This window comes from Nasonia vitripennis, chromosome 5 (genome assembly GCF_009193385.2).
Source record: "Nasonia vitripennis strain AsymCx chromosome 5, Nvit_psr_1.1, whole genome shotgun sequence".
In the NCBI taxonomy this organism is placed as follows: domain Eukaryota; kingdom Metazoa; phylum Arthropoda; class Insecta; order Hymenoptera; family Pteromalidae; genus Nasonia; species Nasonia vitripennis.
Window position 1 is genome coordinate 22,534,052 of NC_045761.1, and position 22,658 is coordinate 22,556,709.

At 37.8% G+C, this 22,658-nt stretch overlaps 2 protein-coding genes across 15 annotated transcripts in view; one reads left to right on the forward strand and one right to left on the reverse strand.

Annotated features, from left to right (window-relative positions):
• The window catches only part of LOC100123862 (putative tyramine receptor), a 64,829-nt gene extending 52,414 nt beyond the window's left edge, over positions 1–12,415 (forward strand). For both annotated transcript variants that reach the window (XM_003426665.5, XM_031931542.1), the window contains 4 exons: positions 5,716–5,828; positions 6,408–6,846; positions 9,074–9,491; positions 10,452–12,415. In XM_003426665.5, the coding sequence (XP_003426713.1) occupies positions 5,716–5,828; positions 6,408–6,846; positions 9,074–9,491; positions 10,452–10,636 (1,155 nt within the window). In that variant the 3' untranslated portion in view covers positions 10,637–12,415. The remainder of the gene's footprint in view (positions 1–5,715; positions 5,829–6,407; positions 6,847–9,073; positions 9,492–10,451) is intronic.
• Positions 12,065–22,610, reverse strand: LOC100123855 (dynactin subunit 1). Of its 13 annotated transcripts, none has more exons than XM_031931538.1 (21): positions 22,470–22,600; positions 22,051–22,406; positions 21,673–21,833; positions 21,329–21,361; positions 21,141–21,197; positions 19,837–20,017; positions 19,024–19,086; positions 17,621–17,755; positions 17,411–17,548; positions 17,093–17,332; positions 16,768–17,019; positions 16,565–16,681; positions 16,088–16,331; positions 15,668–15,950; positions 15,252–15,593; positions 14,819–15,138; positions 14,462–14,750; positions 14,172–14,367; positions 13,665–14,051; positions 13,425–13,589; positions 12,065–13,353 (listed from the first exon to the last, which is right to left on the reverse strand). In XM_031931538.1, exons 2-21 carry the CDS (start codon positions 22,216–22,218, stop codon positions 13,135–13,137), a joined length of 3,990 nt encoding a protein of 1,329 aa, XP_031787398.1. In that variant the 5' UTR covers positions 22,219–22,406; positions 22,470–22,600; the 3' UTR covers positions 12,065–13,134. The 13 variants fall into 13 exon arrangements, with proteins under 13 accessions (XP_031787398.1, XP_032456362.1, XP_003426710.1 ...); XM_031931539.2 differs by having other exon boundaries at positions 12,561–13,353; positions 22,492–22,579; XM_032600468.1 differs by having other exon boundaries at positions 13,135–13,353; positions 19,837–19,990.
• Between the last annotated feature and the right edge of the window lie 48 nt (positions 22,611–22,658).

The following is a 22,658-nucleotide window of genomic DNA, read 5'->3' on the forward strand; positions in this document are numbered from 1 at the left end:
ACAACATCAGGTGAAATTTGTGTGTTCAAGATTATCAACAATGAAGTGTAAAAGTGATGATATTGACAGATATTCTCCCAACTCAGTGTTCGAGTCAGTCGCAAGCAGTATCTATCACTATAGTTCCTTATATCATGCAGTGTATTCATGCAAGATGTTTAATCTGTCATGTAGATGCTTATTTTATTATGTAGAAACAGGCTAGCGTAACAATTTTTGCTTGTCTGTCTTCGCTAGCTGATCCACACCGAAGCCCATGGCTTCGGGGGAAAAATTTACACATGGGTGTTTTCATGAGAATTTAAACTACAGCACTTGAGATAAAGACAAGTGGATATATTGTTTTAACAACTTGAAATAAACCACCATGCACAATTTCAGCCCTCTAAGTATGATAGATTTTAATTGATAGCAAAAAGAAAAATTGAAAAAAGTAATCGTACAATCATTAAGCATTTAATTTTGCTCCCATAGACACTTAGTTGGAGAATATCTATCAAGATCAACACATTTAGACTCCATCATTGGCAATCTTGAACACACAGATTACGCCTGATGTCTTTTCTAATATCCACATTTACATAAAAACTATACATGTCAGTGTGAGTATTGAGTGTGGTCATGTTTGCACATATGCATAAATGTGTGCAAACTGCAAGGTTAGGTTGCCATTCTTAAAACGTTGGCCATAATTTTATGGTATATTATGCCCACTTACCGTCGCCTGTTGACAGGGACATATGGCCACGATATGCCTTACAATCTGGCTACTGAGCATAAAATTCAACATATCGTGGCCATATTAGCCTCAATTTCCTATGAGGGGAGGATTTGTCAATTTTGGCTGATTTGATTAATCGATGATCGTGTATAAATATAGAAATGGAATTCCGGATGAGAAAAAATCAAATTTCAATTATACGAAAAATTTAGATCAGCCTCGCTAGGGAAGGATAAATTAAATGAGAAGCGAGCGAAAAAATTTTGATACGAAAAAAGCTCAGCGAGGCTATACCTTTCAAAGTACACGCTGTAAATTCCGGGAGTAAAAAAGCTCCGGCTCTGCGAACAACCGTAAAGTTCTCATCCTAGCACTAAATATGGAGGACGCGTTCTATTATGGCGCGGAGTGTGAGCTCTCTGCATAAATTGCCGCGAATATCCCTATCTCTTTCTCTCTCGCGCGTTCTCGCTTCCATACTTTCATTCTTTGACTCTTCCTCTCTACTGGGGGTATATATTTCTGCCTAAAAATTACATTTTACTCGCACTGAGAGGAAGATATGATTGCCGTAAACATGTACACACGTTAGGAGCAATGATTGCTAATATATTCATGTACATCTTACAAATATTCTATACGAAACAAAAACAGTTTGTATGTATACTATAAATTTCTATAGTATACATACAAAATATTGCGGGAAATATCTGTAATAGTTAACATATGACTTTCATGGCTATCGTGCGTAGTGTTGCGTGCAAGTTTCTCTCATACCGCCTAACCTCAAAATCCGTCATCCTCCCGTCATACAAAAAATATTCTTGAGGGTTTATTTATCATGAATAATCAATGAATCATTAATAATAGAACAAAAGCAACAAAATATACCTAAGGAAGCATGCAAAGTGCCTTTGGAATGATATAATGTCAAAATTCAAAATTTTGTCTTTCATCGGCCTTATCACTTTTCGCTATCGTTCGTTTATCACTATTAGTTCAAAAGTTATTGGAAAAATTCAGTAGTGTGTTAAACATCGTATCGTAATCATTCATTTTTCAGATTTGAATTTTTCCAATAACTTTTGAACTAATATAAATAATAAACTAGTTGACATATACATTTTTGGAAATGCCAGAGACTGCTGAATCAGTTGGAATGACACTTATTATTTTATCTCTAGAATTGTCAGATCTGGTATTTAGACCCAAAAGGCCGATGAAAGACAAAATTTTGAATTTTGACATTCTATCACTGTAAAGTTACTCAGCATTAATAAAATTCATACAAGTGTGTTTTCTAATAATTTTTATCTGATTACTTCATAAAGTCTATGAAAAATCGTGAAGGGCAGCTATATGTTAACTATTAACGCTTGTTTTTTTTCAAATGCAAAAGCTCTCGAAAAAATTTCCGGGCGATTGAAAGTGTATCGTTCACTATAAAAAGGAAAACAATTTAAGATCAGCTTATCTAAAATTTGTTGCATTTTAAAAAAAAATGTCATGCTCTCGTAGAAATATTTTTAGACATGATAAAATTTACAAATAATTTAAAGTTAAAATTTAATAAATAGCTCGACGATTCAATTTGCATCGGGAGACACCCACTCACGAATTCTCACCTACCCGAATGAGCACTTATATCGATAACGGTCAAGTCAAAAAATAGAAACGAGCCAGACGCTCCTCGATCAATCATTGATGAACCAAAAAAAAAGTTCGCGCAAGGTCCGACAGGCTTTTCCTCTCACCGTCGATGAAAAACTCTCGCAAACAATTCCATAAATACGTAATGCCTCTATATCTATATGCTATACGCAGTCGAAGAGCAAAGTTGCATCAGTTTCAAAGCAAATCTCTCGATGGTCCGTGAGGACATTTATAGTCGCGTCGAGTGCGTACTCTTGCGTGTTTTCATTGCATTAAATCAGCTATCCAAACTATGGCCTTTGTTACACGCGAACTTTCGCGTGATCGTCGAAAAATTTTCCTCTTACTACTCGAGCGAGAGAGAGGATTCTCTTTTGAGAGCAGAGTTTTGCACGTTGTTGACTCAGATATTGGGGGATAAAAGGAGTAGAGGACGAGAGTTTTGGGGAGATGCGCTATACCTCCGGGATCTACTTTCCCGATAATTAAGATTCGAGATTGGCCGCGTACAGTCCGTTGGGAAAGTGCGAGGAGATACGATTAAATACGATTAAATACGATTTTTTATGATATAAAAGATAGTATAGGCCCAAGGGGGCCAATTTTTACGGGCATCTCACTTTACAATCGTGGAACAATGAAATATAGAAGGAGGTTTGTAGAATAAAGGTGACTATGGATTATCTTCAAGTGAAATCATTTTATTATAAAAAAATTTAAAAAATTATAGTTACAATATCAAAAATACAAGAATTTTATGACGCATTTACAAATATTTTACAACATATACATTTACAAAATTGAAACACTGTTACTTCAATAGTTGAAGCAGCAATATAATTGTCTACGCAGGTCATAACCATTCATGTAAGGCATAACTTCGTGTCGCATGACTTCGTACATCGTCGGCATCTTCATTGCTGCACAGACCACTGGAGTAGCTAAGTCAATCTGTACATTCTGGGGCAGAAGTGCGAAAAGTTTACTTCGCGTATGGGTACAGTAGAGTGAGAAAGACTTGTTGCACTTTTTAGCGAAGAACTCTCGTAGCAAATCAAAGTTATTCGCGTATTCCTTCAATTTATGTTGATCCGCTATGAGAATGTCCCAGAACGTTACGTTTTCGTAAAATGTTGTGTCCTGCATTATCTTCAGCTGCTCTGTGCACTTTTCTGGACTCCTCAGCTTGTCGAACCACTTGAACACTTTGGCGTTTTTATGAGCGAACTGGGCACCCATCATCTTCCTTTTGGCCATCTCGATGATGAGGATCTTCATCCAAGGACTTTTAGATCTCAATAGTTTGTCGAGCAAGGCGTCGTTACAGTCCAGTATGTCGAAGCCGTGGTCATAGTATATCCAGGCCAGCTTCGCGTCTGGTAAGCCTCTTAGCAACATGTCGAACGGCGTCAGTCCCTCATTGTTCTTGATTCGAAAATCAGCACCCGCTTCCAGTAGCATAACTATGGATTTAAAATTTTGGGCACTGAAAGAAGCCAAGTGAAGAGGCGTGTTGCCATCTAAATTGTTTTGATGATTCATGTCTATTTTGTCTCTTTTAAACACTTCAATCACGTATTCCAGCATGCCGCGTCTATTGCTGTCTACGGCTGTATGTAGGGTAGAGCAGCCGTCCTCGTAGCGAACCTTTAGGTCTCCGTTGGCCTCATTCACCAGAAGCTTGACTGTTTCAACGTTGGCGAACAGCATAGCTTTCTCTAAGACGTAAGTGTCAATCACGCCGTTAGAATCGAGCTTGGCTCCATAGGACACTAATAGTTGCGTTAACTTAAAATCAATGTCTTGATCGTCATCTTCATCAGACCATAGAGATTCCTCAATGGCTATACCGTCGAAAACTGCTTCTAACGGGGTCTGGTCCTCAATGTCGGAAACGTTGACAGCAGCGCCATTTTGCAATAGGAGTTTTACCATGTCGTAATGCAATCGATGACAAGCTACGTTCAGGGCTTTGAATTCCTCTTCCTCCGAGTTTAAGTTAATACCTTTTTTGATCATAATTCTGATCAAATCGATGTCGTCGAGCCCCACGATGAGTGAAAAGTCGATCCGAGCGTTGTCGAACTCCTTGGCGATGTCTTCTTTGGATAACTCCGAATCCAACAACTCCACGTAGGCCTTCTCTAGTAGGTTTGGGTAACCTTCCTTGATACGGTGATATAGATCGAAGACAAAATCTTCGTCGTCTTCGATTTGTTGTACTAACTCTTGCAACATGGTGAAGAAATTGTTATGTGTGAAAATAAGTTGTAGGCTCCAACAGTTCAGATATCTGATCCTGGACAAACGTAGAGTCTAAGGCAGACTGCGTCCTAACTCTTCGAGGTCTCGAAGTAAACTGAGCTCTGCCAGGTTAACAGGTTACGCATCCCTTACGCTTACGCCCTCTATCTGTCACTTCTCAACCCCCCCCCCTCCACCTTGGCCCAAGACTTGGGCCTGAAGTGAAGCTTTGCAGGGCCCAATCGTATCGCACCTCGTATTGAATGAAACGTGGCCCCGCCCTCAACGCCAATGTGCCGGAATGCTGCACATTTGTCCAATCATGTCCCTTCTTACATAACAATTAGAGTTTATTATTGTTGATAAATTATTGTTGATAATTTCTTTTTGTTTCATCATACAATTCGTCGAGTTTCTGCGTCAACGCCTTGAAAATTCCTGGTTTTTATTCAAACATCAGAAGATTGTCCAAAAGTTTAAAAGTAAATCGATCAACGAGAATTATAAAATCAATCAGATCGTTAACTCAACATAAACGAGACTATAGAACGATATAAAACCCGGCTTACGTTTTTTTCCCAATCGAATTTATTTCTCAAAATTAAAACAACCCTTATAACGACGACGATAAAGCAAGCAAGCAACAGCTCAAAAACAAAGGGACGTCTTTCACAAGCTTTCCTATTAAGAAATATCCAGCCATAAAACTCTCCCTAATGCAATAACCCTCTGCTTCAAAGCCGTCTTCTTTCTCCATCGACAAAAACACTCGCTTACTCTATAACCCAACAGCGAAAATTTTCAGAATATTCGAGCTTGATGAAATATGCATGGATTTTTCATGTAACGAGCCGCACTAATGAACAAGTTAAGAAGGAACTTCTTCACTAGATTTACTCAAATTTAACGAATGATATTATCAAGTATTTAACGCGTGAAAATTTTTGAAATTCTCACATACCTAATTTTATACAAGTTAAACCAATCATTAAAAAACGCTGCGAGCTCCGAAGAAAGAAAGTGTTGATAACCTAATAAACGGCAAATTTAAATTACGCACTTTGTCATGCAAAGCAACCTCCGATGTTTCTCCACAGCTGAACGGCGGTACGTGGGAGCTTGGCGAAGTGCTCTGTGATTCCTGGGTCTCGCTGGACGTCCTTCTCTGCACGGCCAGCATACTCTCCCTCTGCGCCATATCTATAGACAGGTGAGCTTTACTGTCCCTCTCGCTTGAATGGCCTTTCTTTTCTTGTTCATACTTGATGAGAGGCTTTTGCTAATTTTTTCTCTTGATTAAACTTTTGGAGGTAAGTTGCGGTTTTTGCGAACATTACGCGTTTGTTTATCACACCGAGCACGTAGACTCATCATAGAAACGAGGTACTTAGTAACTGTTTCGGAAGGCCGTCGGCGTTAGAGTAATTATTTAAACTACAGTGAATTTATCAAGCATAAAAGAAGACGTATAACATTCGAGAATCTCACTATATACACGTCACAGCGTGCACTCGACAGGTCGTAAAATCTATTAGAGTATAGAACAGACAATTGATTCAAGCGTGTGCGCTTAGCCTTGATTTTGTTTATCTTCAAAAGAGAAAGTTTCGTGCAATCGTAAAATTTCAAGTTTCCAGAAGAAACACACTATATGCGGGCATTGACTTCCGCATTTCTATTGCCAATTGCTACAAATATCATAAACCTATATCCGCAGGTATCTGGCAAGTATCATATAACTATATCCGCAGGTATCTGGCAAGTATCATATAACTAACTATATCCGCAGGTATCTGGCAGTGACTCAGCCCCTAATTTACTCCCGGCGCCGTCGCAGCAAGCGATTAGCCGGTCTGATGATTGTGGTCGTCTGGATCTTAGCCGGTGCCATAACCAGCCCGCCTTTATTGGGCTGTTTTCCACGTGCCCGTAACGTCGTGGAGACGGAGAAAAAGTGTTCCTACAATATGGACTCGTCGTACGTGATATTCTCGGCGATGGGCAGCTTCTTCCTGCCGATGCTCGTCATGCTCTACGTCTACGGGCGCATCTCGTGCGTCATCGCCAAACGTCACCGGAGCCTCGAGTCGACCGACGCTGTCAGCACCGGCGAGTATCACAAAGGTAACAGCGCAGGAGCCGCTGCTGGGAAGCAGAAGTCTCTGCTGGCGGAATCGACCAACTGTCCGAGGGCGCATCGAAGATCTCAAAGGAGGCACTTTCACGCGGTAATTAAAAGAGTATTATATACTCAAGAATATATTATTATATTTACTTATTTTAGTGTAATTATTAACTTAGATAGCGTAGTTATTTAATGTATACAAGCACCAATAAGGTGTACCTCTATATCGATTACAGCGTAATTGCCTTAATTAACTAGATCGGCCAATAAGACTCTTTATCAGAGATCAATATTATCTAGAGAGGAGGAAGAGGCTTGACTTGATCAAAGACTGAACTATGTGACGTGTTTATAATTGTAGTTAATTACATGCTGGTAATTTTTATGTTATAAAAAGAACAACTTTGAACAACTATAATTAAAATTGTTTTTAAATATACGAAACTTTATCAGTTCAGTTCTCTAGAAACGAAAGAAACGTTTAGGATTTTTATCTATATTGGAAATTTCAGTGTACTAATTAAACTTCGAACATAGACACAAAAGCAAAAGTAAATAGTCGATCCGTATCAGCAAAAAATAAAATACAAATATCAATGTACAAAATAGAAGCACATTAATGGCAGGAATAGTTATTAAACTGTGCAATTTTCGACCTCGCTATATTTGTATCGAATATACAAAAAAATAGTTCGAAAAACAGAAAATCGCAATTTTGGCTTGTACATAAGTAAGTGAAATGCACATCAAATATCATAAATCAAATATTATAAACGTTTGGATACATTTTACATATGCAAATCCAGAAAAAACCGGACACTTTTGGGGGTCTGAGTGAACGAAATTGAAATTTGAGGGCACACCTCCCAGACCAACTTTTTTGGTTTCTTTAGGCCACCCAGAACCCGAAAAACCTTGGGTTCCCGCGATTACGAAATACTTATTTTTTGCCGGGCACTTTAAATTCTCTTATGGGAATTTAATATGGGAAAAATAAACGAAAATTAGCCACGGTTCAACTTTACCCACACAGTGTCTGAAGGCGCAATCCAAAAATATGTATTACTAGGATCAAAGTATTAGAAAAGAGCTTTAATTCGAGGGCTGGTGAGTTGAAAATAATTGCCTAGGTCAAAAGTTGTCTAGGCTTGAAAATAGCGAAAAATCATGAAAACTTGGATTTTTTACGAAAATCAGTAATTTTTCCCATTTTTAAAATTCTTATAACTTGTGATCCAAGCCGTCAATTTCAACCATCCGGGGCTGAAATTAAAGCTTATTACTTCTACTTTTGTTTTCAAAAATCAGATTAAACATTTTACTGGTTTCATCAGCTATATATATGACAACGAAAAAGATAAAAAAACAGCTATAATTGATGGGCATATATATCGTTTTCATGATTTTTCGCTATTTTCAAACCTAGACAACTTTTTCCCTAAGCAATTATTTTTAACTCACCAGCCTTCAAATTGAAGCTCTCTTCTAATACTTCGATCCTAGTAATACACATTTTTAAATTGCGCCTTCAGACACTGAGTGGGTAAAGTTGAACCATGGCTAATTTTCGTTTATTTTTCCCATATTAAATTCCCATAAGAGAATTTAAAGTGCCCGGCAAAAAATAAGTATTTCGTAATCGCGGGAACCCAAGGTTTTTTGGGTTCTGGGTGGCCTAAAGAAACCAAAAAAGTTGGTCTGGGAGGTGTGCCCTCAAATTTCAATTTCGTTCACTCAGATCCCCAAAAGTGTCCGGTTTTTTCTGGATTTGTACACATATACTTATAAAAGTTTTCGGATTCAGCTAAGTAAATTCTATTAAATCCAAAAATAAAAATGATACCGTGGAAAAATCGAAAAATAAAAATTTTCCGTTTTATCAGATTTTGCCGACGTTCGCAAACATTTTTCGCTACGCGTGACTTTTAAATTTTCACGTCAACCTCAATAGCAAAATCCTTAGCCATCATTTATTCAACGCAACTCGAGGGTGACACCCCGAATTTACAAAGAAAAAATGCGAGATCAAAGAAAAGTAAAAAAAAACTAATCTTCGGTAAGTAACGGCTGTGCATCAACAAAGACGCCTTGCTTTCAGAGTAAATATGCATCCAAGGCTGCGCTTGAAAATTTCTCGAGAATATATTCGCGTCCATTCTTGGATCATGTCATGCGAGATACATACGATGTGTTTCCTTCTCGCTTTTCGACGAAACGCCGCCGCCGCGTGTAATTTACCCTTTTTAGATTTTTTTCGAATTGTCTTTTTATTATTTTAAATCTACGGAAGCTCGCAAATTTAAATTTAAAAAAATTTTTTAATCCCACAGGCGGCGGACCGAGCGAAGGGCCCAACGAAAGCGATCTCCCGAACGATGTTAGCCTCGCGACTGTCCACGGCATCAGTATCCGAAGGAACAGCAAGCGAGGTTGCCCAAGAAAGTACGAAGCAGCAGCAACAAACTTCATCACCGGCTTCGGCGACGATGACCGCGCTACAGGTACCGGAACCCGAGGTACACGCCAGTCCGAGTCGAAAGACGCCGATCGTCCGAACTGGAACTCTGCGAAGTCATCAGCACAGCTGTATCAATAGGGTGACGAGGGAAACCAAGACGGCTGGAACTTTGGCCGTCGTCGTCGGTGGTTTTGTACTCTGCTGGCTGCCCTTTTTTCTTCTGTATTTAGCGACGCCATTCGTACCCGGGGAGATGCCGGATTACCTCATGCCGTTTCTTACTTGGCTTGGTAAGGCTTTTTTTATTGTTATTTGTTGCCATTTAAAGACTCAACTGCAAAAAAAATTCATTTCATGTACTGCAAAAGCTTCAAATGTCGATAAGCTCGGAAAAAACACTTTATATAAGCTCATGTACACTTACAGATCCACGATTTATCAAACAGCTCGGCAAATCCGACACGAAACACCCCAATAATTCAGTCCGGCAGTGAATCTCGCGAGTAAAAAGTTTCGGGGCGACAAATAAAAAAAAATAGGGGGAGTAAAGAAAGAGCCATAATCCGCCGGAATCCTTTGATGAGAAAAATTCCCAGCCTCGGCCTTGCTGATCGAGTTAAAGCCCCTCGAATAAGCTCGCGTTATTGATGTATTAATCAAGCTCAATTTCGAAACTGTCGCGCGGAATCAACAAATCCGGCAATAACGCGCCAAACTTTTCCTTCGCTCCGGCAACTATACTGGCGAGAACTACATTCCTGTTTGATAAATCTCATTTTTCGAGCCCCACGCGCTAAAGAGAGGGTATATACGTATAGTCGTAAATCTCGACCCCGAAATGCCGCAGATAACAGTCGGATGATTTATAACTGATCTCGCGTCAAAGACGAAATTCTATTACGCAAGGAAATTTCGCACTGATGCTCTTATATTACACGGCCGCGTAAACTTTGGGACCTGCAAGTCTACTCCGGGGATATATACAGCGCGATGAAAGTTTAGGCACTAAACGCGATGATTTCGCTGCGCAAAGGAGATTTCGATAGAGTTTGCTATCTTGCTGCGGCGCGATGAATTTATTTTTCAAAGGGGATTTTACGGGCGCCACTATTCTTGAACTCTCATTTTTTTTCGTTTTTGTACTTGGCACAAAAGCGTCCAGTACAAACACGAGTATATAAAAAATTATCGCTACGCATAAACATAGCTAAAAATCGAAATTATTAATGTTACATTTCCGCACATCACAGGCTGGATAAACTCGGCGATAAACCCGTTCATCTACGCTTTCTACTCGGCCGACTTCCGCATGGCGTTCTGGCGCCTGACCTGTCGCAAGTGTCTTCGCAGCCGCTTCGACTCGAACAATCCAGCAGCGGATCGTGCTCCCCAGGGTGCACCGCCCAGTTGGAGGCGCCAGACCTCGAGGACGTGAGACAACCCCGTCAATGCCAGCCAAGTCGTCTCTTTCTCCTTCGACTGATAAGGACTACATACTGCGCTATATAATAATGTATCTCTTTACTCTTTTTACGCCGTGAGTTTCGCTCGTCTCTTACATTACTATCTCGGAATTGTTCCGCTTAAATCGAGAAATCAAGACGAAGAAGCGCTAACATAAGAAGCTCGTGTAAATAACGCAAATGTAATTGTATACACACCGTGTAAACACCTGTGATTCGTCATTTTTTCAATAGAGACTCTGTTTTTATCGGACATTTCTGATGATAATATCGGTGCGTTCTATACGTGTATACCTTTTTGCCTTGAGTTGATACTTTATGACAATGAAGTGTAATTTATGGTCTGATGAAACCAAAGAATATCGCATTAATTATTCGTTAGGTGCGCAAGAGAATGTTAAGTTTACTCGTTTATTTATTGACTATAGTGTTGTTTAATTATGCATGTTTCAAAACTCGCCGATTGATATTCAAATCGGAGAATCGCATTATCTGTTGACGGAAAGAAGTGTAAATATTACATAAGTAATTGTAGATTTCTATATGCGGATTATCAGCTATTGAATCATTGATAATTGTTCAATCTTGCAAAATATAGAGGCAAATCGTGTAAGATCAACTACAAAAAGCCAATTGAGGTTTTACGTTAAATTTATATAATACTCTACTATACTGACATTATTGAAGATAATACTTAATTTTATGCACAAAAAAGTTGACTCAGCAATCTTCCTAACTATTGTTTTAAAACTATAGCAGATCTCTTAGATTTATTGATGTATATACATTATATAAATCCCGTTATACATGGAGCGTTATACAAGTTCGATAATTTTCGAACAATAAATTGACCATTGAATTCTCATCAGTGAAAATTTGTGCTGCAGATAAAGCAAAACAGATTTTTGGCAGAATATCTCGCAAGAAGTATGACGATCAAATCTAAGTCGATAAGATTCGTTAATGTATTATAAATTAAGCAGATGTTAATACACTTATATATTAGAATGTTATATTTATTAAATGTTAGACGATTAATAATTTATATTTTTCTATTAGAGATTGGTACGTTTAATTTAATCCTCGGCGTTAAGATGATTCGATTGCGAAGTTTTCAAATATTTGAAAGAAAAGTAACTTCTCTTTTACAAAAAGCAATGTGTGTAAATAACAATAACATTGATAATATACAGTTCTCACCAAAAATCTTTTATAAATACCCGCGATACCAATAAGCTATTGCGGTAATTCCATATAAAAATACTTGTACGTACATTCGTATTGGATTCGTATGTTTAAAGTAAGTAAAGCAAGCCACGCGAATAATGCTTTTGCGTTCGTTAACAGGTATAATAAGGCCGTGGAGGTTTTTACTACTATAAAAATTAAAAACATCAATGTCGAGTATTGATCACCATTGTTTTATTATCCGTACATCTTGCATGATTAACATACAGTATTTATGTACAACGTGACGTAAGTTACAAACGAAACTATTACCAATGTTAATACAAAAAGAAAATACATTTACAAATGATCTGTAACGAAGTTAGAACAATCACTGAAGCACTCCCATCGAGCTTATCGAGGTGTATCGACTTAATAAAAAAATCTTGTACGCGTTGTAAAATCGCATTTCTGATGCTGCGACGAGATACAGCGAAGCTTTTGTTCGAACTGCATCGCCGTAGTATCGCGAAAAATTATATAATAAATAAAATCGAAAATAAAACTGAAATGGTAAAAAAACATGTTCATTGCACAGTTTTCTTTCATTATATTCAGTTGCATCGTATATACAATTCATGCGAAAGAAATAATCGAAATTTGACCGATTTAACCTTTACATTTTTCCTTGGCCTCAACCTTTCTGACAAATTACAACATCATTTCATATTGCTTTGTGCGTCGTAGTCGTTTTATTTACTTCCATTTTTTATATTATTTTAAAATCATATATTTTGCCGAAAAATGTACAGGGATTCTAAAATAAGTTGAATTCCAATAACAACTTTTCAGCTAGACCATTACTAACGTAGTACAAAAATTAAAATATCTTACACATTTATTGTATTAGGGTTGATTAGATCGATCGAAATTTCAAAATATTACTTACGCTAATATAAAATAACGCCACATATGTATACTTATAATATATGATACAGTTGAAGAAAAGCATGGAGCAAAGCAGCCCTTTCATCTTCCCTCAAAGCAAATGATTAATATCTTTACTATGATTCCGTGTAAATATGACTTACAATTAAATTACGCTTATACTCATCAAAACTCCATCACTTGAGAATTCAAGTCGTGAAATTAAATAAATTAATCTTACAAAAGCTGTGAAAAAATTTATTTTTAAAGTTTTGATACGTATTAACGTATGTTTTATTATTGAGAACTTAATCTCACGCAATACTTTTCGTAAACTTGCGCTACACAGTACCAAGAACTCTCACTCTCCCCTCCTTTAGTATGATAGCAGCATGTGCACATTTCGCAGCTCTTGCGTGCCCACAGGTATATTGATGACCTGTGAAGGGCCCTTGTGTGGTATCAAGATCTCAGCGGTTACAGGCTCGGCGAGTCCTCTCATGGCGGCTGCGATATGCCTTGCCGGGAACACCGCAAACTGGGCAGGAGCCTGTGCGCCGTAAGTTCGCTTGATCGTCTCCTCGCGTACTTGAGACTGTAAATAAATACAACTTTTAGAATCTCGCAAGTTCAAAAAAGAAAAAAGTAAAGCTTTAAAAAACGTACACTTAGTTCGTCAACGCGTTCCTTAAGCGTTCTCAGGCGTTGTTCCCTTTCCAGTAATTTGTAGACAGGTAAAGCCTTCTCTAGCACGGGTTGTTCAGTGGCTAATAATAGCTTTTTGCCAGTCAAGTCTGGTACCACAGGGAAGAACGTGAGCTTCTTGGCCTCCTACAAAATGCAATTATAAATTATATCTTATTCTTCCACCCTTTAATATCGTTAAATCGAAAGACGTAAATTTACCCTCATCAGCTCGTTCTTCTTCTGCAGCAGCTCCTTGATCTTTGGATCTTCTTCGGGCTTAGCGTCAAACTTGGGCAACGGAGGCAATGAATCCAGCTTCTTTTGCAGATTCTCGTTAAGCAGTGCACGTTTCTGGCGAGCCTCATCCTTCAAAGCATCGCGTAAAGCCTGGATTTTCTCGTGCAACGCACCCTCTTGCATAGGAGGACCCACAGGTATGGAGGAGCCAGTGCTGATAATGCTTACAGCACCATCAGCTCCGGGCGTGGAAGGAACGCCTCCTTTTTTGCCGATAGACTTCAGCTTCTCCTTGAGCTGGCCCTTTTCTGATTCTAGACTGTCGATATCTGTCTGCAGGTGATCCATGGTTTCCTCGAATTCCTTTTCCTGAAAGGATAATGATAAAATTCATAAACTATTTCATTGTTAAAGATTAACATTATAAAAAATATAATAATTTCTATTTTTAAAACTCGCTTTCTCGTTTTCATTAAAATGCCCACAAACCTTTCTTCTCAACTGAGTCTGAACCTCCTCCAAGTTTCTCTTAAGTTTCTCAATGGTTAGCTCGTGCTCGTGCTGCTGAGTAGCAAGACGTTTTTCAGCCAATTCTTTTCTCAAGATCATCTCGGACAGTTCTTCTTGCTTTTCTCTAAGGGCCAATTTAGCCTCGCGTATGTCGCTATCTCTCGCCTCAAGTTTCCTTCAAAATAAAACAACATTTTTCACGTTTAATGAGGTTTTCAAGAAATATAAAAATGAAGACAAGTGACACGAAGTATGGCACGTATGCTAACCTGCTAAGAACTTTCGTTTCCTCAAGCTCTTTACGTGTGGCTTGGGCGCGCAGAAAAATAGGACTATTTTCCTCCAAATTCTCCTGCTTCCGGTGAGTTATGCCGCTCATGGCCAACTCATTTTCGCACTCAGCCATCTTCTCAGCAAGATTCACAGCCGCCTTTTGAATCACAGCCAAACTAGCTTTGATTGTTGCGATCGCACCGATGTCGTCGGCATCGTAGATCTTCTCCGTCGAATTTGCCGCCATCTCCTTTAGTTTCGCAGAAACCAAACCCGTATCTAAATCTACGAAAATAATTGCGTTTATCATCGAGTAAAACATCGGGATCGCTGTGAAGTATTTGAAAACTCACCTCCGCTGGTCAAAATGGTCTGAAGTGCAGTCTTTGTCAGATCCTGAAGTGTCCTCATTAACTTAGTAGCATGCTGATAGCAGGTGGTTATCTGCTCGTACCAGTCTTTGTCGAGGCCGAGATTAGCTTCGTTAGGAGAAACTGCAGTGAGAAATTCTCGCGGCACGCGTCGTCGTGCCGACTTCAGATTATTCTGCACAGCCTCGCAAACGGTCTCGATGTGCTGACATAACAGGCCCATATCACCTTGCTCACCGTCAATCAGGTTCTTGATAGTAGCAGCTTCTGTTGTCAGTACCTCACACGCACTTCCCAAGCACCTAAAAAATACGGGAATATTTCTTTAAAGCATGCGTGACATCTGGCTATATACGATTATTTTCACTGGTGCATCGGTATTGTGAACTAAAGTGAAATTTGGAAAGCTTCTCACCTGGTACCATTGACGACGAGTCGAGCTTGATTCGTAACATCTTCTTCGCCAAAGTAGATGCCATAAATCGTGCAGAAATAGGCGCAGCACCTCTCGATAGCTTCCATCGACAAATTCTCGTCGAGCTGATCGCGTTTCGCCAAATCGATCAACGAGTCCACGGATTTTTCTTGCGCAGCCATCTCCGGATAGGCACCACCGACTTTCAGCATACTGTCTGAACTGCAAACGCTAAGAGCTGACTCGAAACTACCAAGTGCAGTTTGCAAGGCATACATATGAGCACAGAGACGTGACCTGAAGGCGCTTTGGGCTACAGCATGACCCTTGACGATTGTAGCCCTGAAAATGTTAAAGAGTATGCTAATTTCCGCACAATTAGACGGATTAAATGAATATAAAGTGAAAAATAATACCTGTCGATTTTGTCAACGGACTTGTATTTATCACGCACTTGAGAAATGACAATTTCCGTTTTTTGAATCATTCTCGGTATAAACAGTAGCGTCAAAATCGCATCGTGATCGCCACCACGATTCATGAACGCTAGAGGCATAAAAGACAGCAGATATCTCACATGGTTTCGGGCTTCTTCTGCATCTAGCCGTCTCAATTCTAAATCTACCGCTTTAGTTTGAGCTCTGGTCTCGGCGAATGTCTTTTGGAAATCCAAGATTTCGGCGAGTTGCTGTCCCGCGCCTTAATACATAAAACAAAATTTTGAATTACTCCATCGATATGATTTCGATCATCCTCGATTGCTTATTCGAATAATTAAGTGACCTCAAACAAGCAGATCCTCGAACCCAAGTGCAATCGTCGCACTACTCTCTTACCTTTGGCAGCAGCATTGGTGGACTCGCTCGACTGTAGGCGTTGCTGTAACTCGAGGCATTGTTCCTGCAACTTCTGAGTTAGCTCTCGGAACTTGGTTATCGTCATCTCGCGATCGGATAAAGTTTCGAGTGCCGCATCTCGCTGACGCTGGGCGTCACGTGCTGCGGCAAGAGCCATGTCCAACTCCTCGCGAAGTTCCATCTCAAGCTCCTTCGACGACTCCGCCAGCTGATCCGACATGTCCTAAAGCGAAGAAGAGAGTGAATTTACTATCATTGTCCATGAGCCCATGATGTGCAGTTGCGTGTAAAGGGATAAGTACCGCCGCCGGGCGTCGGCGGTGTGGAATAAGTTTTCGACATAATTTCAGAATACAAGGAAGTATCGCTTTCAATAAAGTTATCAAAGTACTATGTGTCGTATCTTTATGAACTACTTTCTGTCGTATCGATACGATTCGAAGAAAAAATACGTACTTGCAAAGCTTCAAGGTCTGTCACAGCCTCTTCCAACTCGGCTACTTTCTCCTCCAAAGCCATCTTACGTTCTCCAAGGTTCTCAACCATTTCCTCAGCACCCAGTGCAGCATCGACCTAAATTTTTATTGCATAGTACATTATATTGCTTATTGCATTACTCAATAAAGGTTTGGGAAAAAAGTGTGAAGCATAATTCTTACCTGTTCCTGAAGATCAGCAATTTGACGTTCCATTTCTTCAACGCGAGCAGATAGCTTCTCCTTAGTTCTACTTAGCTCCAGAATTTCAGATTTCTTCTGCTCTAAATCTTTCTGCAATTTTTGGAACTCGTGTTTCTCGTGAGCTGAAAGATCTCTCATTCTAACAAGAGTCTCTCGGAGTCTAGCGTTCTGCTGTTCCAATTGCTTCACTTCGAAGCTTGATGTTCCAGTTGGCGCACTTCCTCCAGACATCTGCAATAATTGTAAGATTCTCGTATCAAATAAATACAAATAAATCGCAATCAAAATTGAAGCCTAGAATTACCTTGTCCGACATCTCATTGCGCAGAATTTCCAAATCTATAGTCTGCTCTTCAAGCTTCTCTTTCAATTGTTCTAATTCGATCTGCAAAGTTTCGGCTTTTTCTTCTGCCATTTCTTTATCCAGTGTGGCCATCTCCACTGTTTCAGCCAAATCTGCCATCTCGTCTTGGTATTGTTCCCGAGCTGCATGAGCATCTCTGGCTTCTTGTCGAGCTCTTTGCAGTTCTCTTTGTAGGCTTGCCTGTGATAATCAAATAATGTATTATAGCATAACACTGATAAAGCGTAGAATAATAAAAAAAAAATGAAATATTCTTACCTGGCTCTCCATTACTTTAGTCTTGAACTCTATAAGCTGTTCCAGCTGAAGTTTTAACTTTTCAAAGTCTTTCATTCGTTCCTTATCTTGCATCCTTTTCACTCTTAATATTTCTATTCGCTCACTAAGATCTCGGATCTACGAAATAAATAAACAATGATTGAAAATATGTAAAAAAATAAGTTAATATTGAAGAGTCGATTTATTTACCTGGGCCTTCAAGTTTTCATTTTCCTGAGCAAGTTGCAGATGTGTCAATTTTTCTTCCATTGTGCTAGACTGTGTACTTGGACCCATTGCTTGGCCAGGAACAAATTGTGGTTTCAGAGTTTCCACAAAACCAGTCTAGAGGAAATTAAAAAGTAATTAAATCAATCAAATTTTCTGGTCTACAACATTCAAAATATAAAAGGTGTTTTTCTGACTTTAATAGGTGCAATCTCTAAGTAAGTTGAACTTGAAAAAATTAAATTCAGAATCAATCAAAAGACATTGAAAATAAGTTTCACCTTTTACATGTTTGAAATGAAACTTTCAAGTTTCTTGTTAATATTATTTTAAGATCTAATTATTTATGCACATTCATGTGGTGGATCAGGGTCTTTAGTTATCTTCAAGAGAACGTCACTCATGAAGTTAGTAATTATTTTTTATCTTTCTCTATCGACATAAAAAGTTAGTATTGAAAAACCCACTTTCAGTCTTGCAACATTCTCTTTGTTAGTTGTAGTAAGAAACTGTTAGTCGAGTAGTAATGTCAGACATCAAATAACAATTATGTGCCAATCACTTAATAATCATATTAGTTGGTGAAAAAAAAAACAGAATTATTATATTTGAGTCTAGGTAAGTAATGCGCACCAACGAGATCTTCCAGTGTTAATGCTGGCATTGCACAAAAATGTTCTAAACATTTGAGTTCGTACATGGCAGAGTAGTAATATTTTTTCTAAGCAGTCCTAGTATCCTATGGATTCCTAGTGACTTTCTTAATCTGTTCACTAAAAGAGATATTCAGATCAAAAATATACATTTTTGTCTTTTGAGTCCTTTACTAAAGATAATTTCAAAATTATTCTCATAACTGAATATCTCTTTTTCTTCTAAGTCATTCTATTCAACAACAATATTAAAAAAAAACATATCAAAGAAGCAAGTGCCTGGTACAAAATATGATGATGATTTAATATATATGATGAATATGATGATGGCGATGACATATGAATTAAGAGTCTCACTTTGTTAATGTTATAACAGAGAGCAGCAGAGAGTGTGCCAAAAAAGTGTCAGCTGCAAAAACCACTAATTAGACTTAGATGCAAGTAGTAAAATAGTTACACTGGTGAGGGGTTTACAATGATGTACATGAAAGTAGTTCATGATAAACAGCTAGTAGCAACAAGACGAGTCAGATACAGCTAAACAGTTTTGGGCATTCACAGATATTGCTTTTTAAAAATTATTTTTATAGACCATAAAAAAATCGATTTACAAAAAAAGTCTGCCCATCTCTGTAGCTGATTAGATGTTAAATGAAGAATAAAATTAAACGAGTATAAATTAACATATAGGAGATAGAAACCGAAATAGTACAAGTAATGAGTATTAATTACATTGTCGTGATCACCAGGGGCCTTTGGCTTTTTGCCTGGGGGCGAGCTCGTGCTAGGGGTTTTCTGAAACACGTATATGTGCATATTTTCCCATGTGAATATCCACATTCAAACTTTCCGACACCTAGAGCCTTTTTTGCATTATTTTTTACACACAAACAGATATAATAGAAAACACAAAAAGTCACAGAGGTGCATGATATTTCGAGATCGTTCTGATATTGTTTTAAAGGCTCTCTGAGAGTAAATGTACTCAACAAAAATAGATGTGAAAGTGGCCACTGAGCAAGAAAAATAATAAATATGACGTGATCTAGATTCAGTGCAATCGTCCGTGTCAGTCCGTTTGGCGAATAGTAATTCATTCGCAATTCTCAGAAGTCGGTATTTTCCGAGTTAAGAGAAAAGCAAAGAAAATAAAAGTACCCTTTTTCCGAGATATTTTTTGGGAAACAGAAACATATAGAGTTCATCAAAGGTGAATGTAAAACAGTTAAAACACTTTAGTAAATATCTAGAAATTCAGCTTAAAATCCAGGAGACAAAATTTCACTTGCAATTTTTATTATGTAGTCACATTTTTTATTTCTGAGATTCAAATAAAGAAAAATTTCAATAGAACTGCATTCTTGTAATTTATTTAAAAAGTTATTTGCATCGAATGGATTGAAATTTCTATACTTGAATCTCATTTAGGAAAAATCTGAGTAGTGCACAATAACGATTGTGATAAGGTTCCGAAAATTTTCATCAAAAAGAAAATAAAAGAAAAGGTAAAGTGGATGGATATTTGAGAGAAAAGCCGATTGATACCTCGACGAACGAAGCACGTTTGGTGCTTGTTGGTGCTGGAATGTGAGATTCTCCTCCATCCTTACGTTCATGGCCAGAACTTCCTAAGGCAGTAAGATTCTCCGTACTGGGTGCAGCAAGCTGAGTTCTGCTACCTGCGAGTGACATCCTTGAGCTGGGAATCATACAAACATTTATAATCCTTTTAGAGAGTGGTTTAGTAGATTAAGTCTCTTATTTTCTGAAGAGATTATGGTGATATTTTCTGTTTAGCATCTTGGTTTTAGAAAATTTTTATTGTTGTAATTGTATAGATATTGTTTTCACATTTCTTATAAAGTTATTGAAATATTAATCAACAATAGAAAGTTAGAAATTATAAGTTTTTGTAACAGAGCTAAAATTAAAAAGACAAGATTTGAGATAATTAATGAAAATACATTTATTTTTGTTGTAAGTGATTGATTAATTTATTATCATGTTATTTATTATTATTTTAAGATTTTTAAATGCATGCATGTAGATAATACATCACTAAAGCTTTAAAGCGCGGTATGTATTATTGTTTTTGACAAAATGGAAATAATATATTTTATAAAAGTATTTAATGATATAAATAAAATCATAAGCATGTAGAAAATATCTTAATCATTTTAAACTCAAAAAAGTAATGTTAGAAATGTATTCCACTTTGTCATTCTAGAAAGAAAAAACAATAATACAAAGTTTGAGTATCATTTTTAAATAAAAATCTTAATTATAACTTATAAAATAATATAGAATCAGTTATATAAGATCACCATAATCTTCTACTATTTTACATTTTTTTTACAAACTTCCAAAACATATTCAGCAACAAAAATATACAAATCATAATTCTGCGTGTAGCGTGCACTTTTCGTAGATTTACAATATTTATATATATTTTTCGCAGATATTACAATCCAAATAACGTGCTAGACAAGTGGTAAGCCTTCTCTTGTGAGACTTTATTTCTTCTGCTAAAATATAAGACACATCACTGCATTGTATACAATACAAACCCGTTCATTCAGCAGGATTTGAATTGTAATTAAAAGATATGTATAGTACACGATGATTTTCATACTTAACACACCAGAAAAAACTTCTGACAGCTATTGATGCGTATTTAAAAACTTTCAAAGTAATTCTTTCAAGAAACCCAATTAGTTTTTTATTATTATATATTTTCACACAAAACACAAGCACAAATAAAGCCTTTAGATTGCATTGATAAAAGCAAACTTTGTAGTGAACAATGAACACGCCTAATTTTTTTGTTTTATATCTTTTTAGCTTCTTACCCTGAAAGTTTTTCTGTTTGTTGTACAACTTTGGCCGGTGACGTTTTTCTTCTAACTCTATTTTAAGCAGCGTAGACATCAAGAATTTTGTTAATTTTGGTTTGTTTAATTACAGCCAATTAGTGAGTAAAAACACTTGTTACTTCATAGAGCTTTAAGAGAACTTTATAATTAATTAAAAAACTTACGCAGTCGGCTGATTCCTCTGACGCACAGCAGCACTAAGGTAAAATGGATAAATGAGCCTATTTATTTTGTAAAGCTTGTTTTGAAAAAAAAAAAAAACTCTGGTCCTGTTTCATTGAAAAGGGCGGAATAAGTTATTTGTATAAAGCTTAACAAATCATCACAATAATACTGAACATATAATATACACCAGTTTATCAGTCCACTTCAATGAATTATTCAAAGGAAACCTATCATGGAATTTTGAAACTAAATGTAGTAAAATATAATAAATATACTTATATTCTATTATTGTAGTAATTGTATTCTTATGGGAATTTCTCTTTGATTCAATAAATATTTATACCTTGTAAGTCGACTCCTGGCTCTGGAAGCTCCAGCTTCGTCCGGCGTTGTTGGACCACTAGCAGCTGCAGAAGATGGACTTGCAGGCTCTGTCCGATTGCCTGATTCATCTATTAAGATCAATTGAGTCTGGCGCACAAACATTCCATGATTCTCCGTACACTGAAAAAGAAACAATTTACTCAACAAGCGATCCAATTTCAAGCTTGAAACACAACAATGAATCGAAACAAGAAGTACTGAAGCCCGTAGGTTCGCTCCTCTGCGCAGTATTGACCTACATTCTTGGACAAGTAAAAAAGCATCGAGTAAACACGAACAAAGTGTAAATCACTGTACAGCAGTGAAACAAGCTATAAAAAACATTGAAAAATCTCACCTTAAAGTAAAACTGCCCCTTGATGGTGCCATTGTTCCTTCCTTTGGGCTCGTCGAGGATTACTCCGATCCACTTGCCCGCCGCGAAAGAGGGATGCCCGATGTAGGCGATCACACCCTGGCAATCCTTGCCCGAGATTTCGACCCGCTGGCCGACCTTCAGCGACATTTTCACTGGCCCGTCGTCGAGGTTTCCTCACGACATCCAACGGCTGCTGCTTTCCTTGCGGAGCACCTCCTCTCCTCTCAGCTGTGTGACAGTCGTCGGATCAACAATGCTTTTCTTGGGAAGTCCGCTACTACTGATTTTCAGTCGGTAACTGCGGGTTTAGAGGTTATACTGAGTGGCTGGAAGTCCTGAAAGATGAAATATTTGTCTTATTTATGCGAAGATTAGTTATTTATGTAATTAAAGTGTACTTTTAAACTTTGAGATTTTCACATATTTGGAAAGTGCAGAAATCAGATTTGGCAATCGTTGCTGATTATTTTTGCACCTAAATTAATACTCAGCGCGAACTGTGAACTAATCGATGAACGATTCGAATGTAATTGTTACCATCCAAGTTACCATGCGAGTAGACTGCAGTATAGTATTGATCTTTTTGG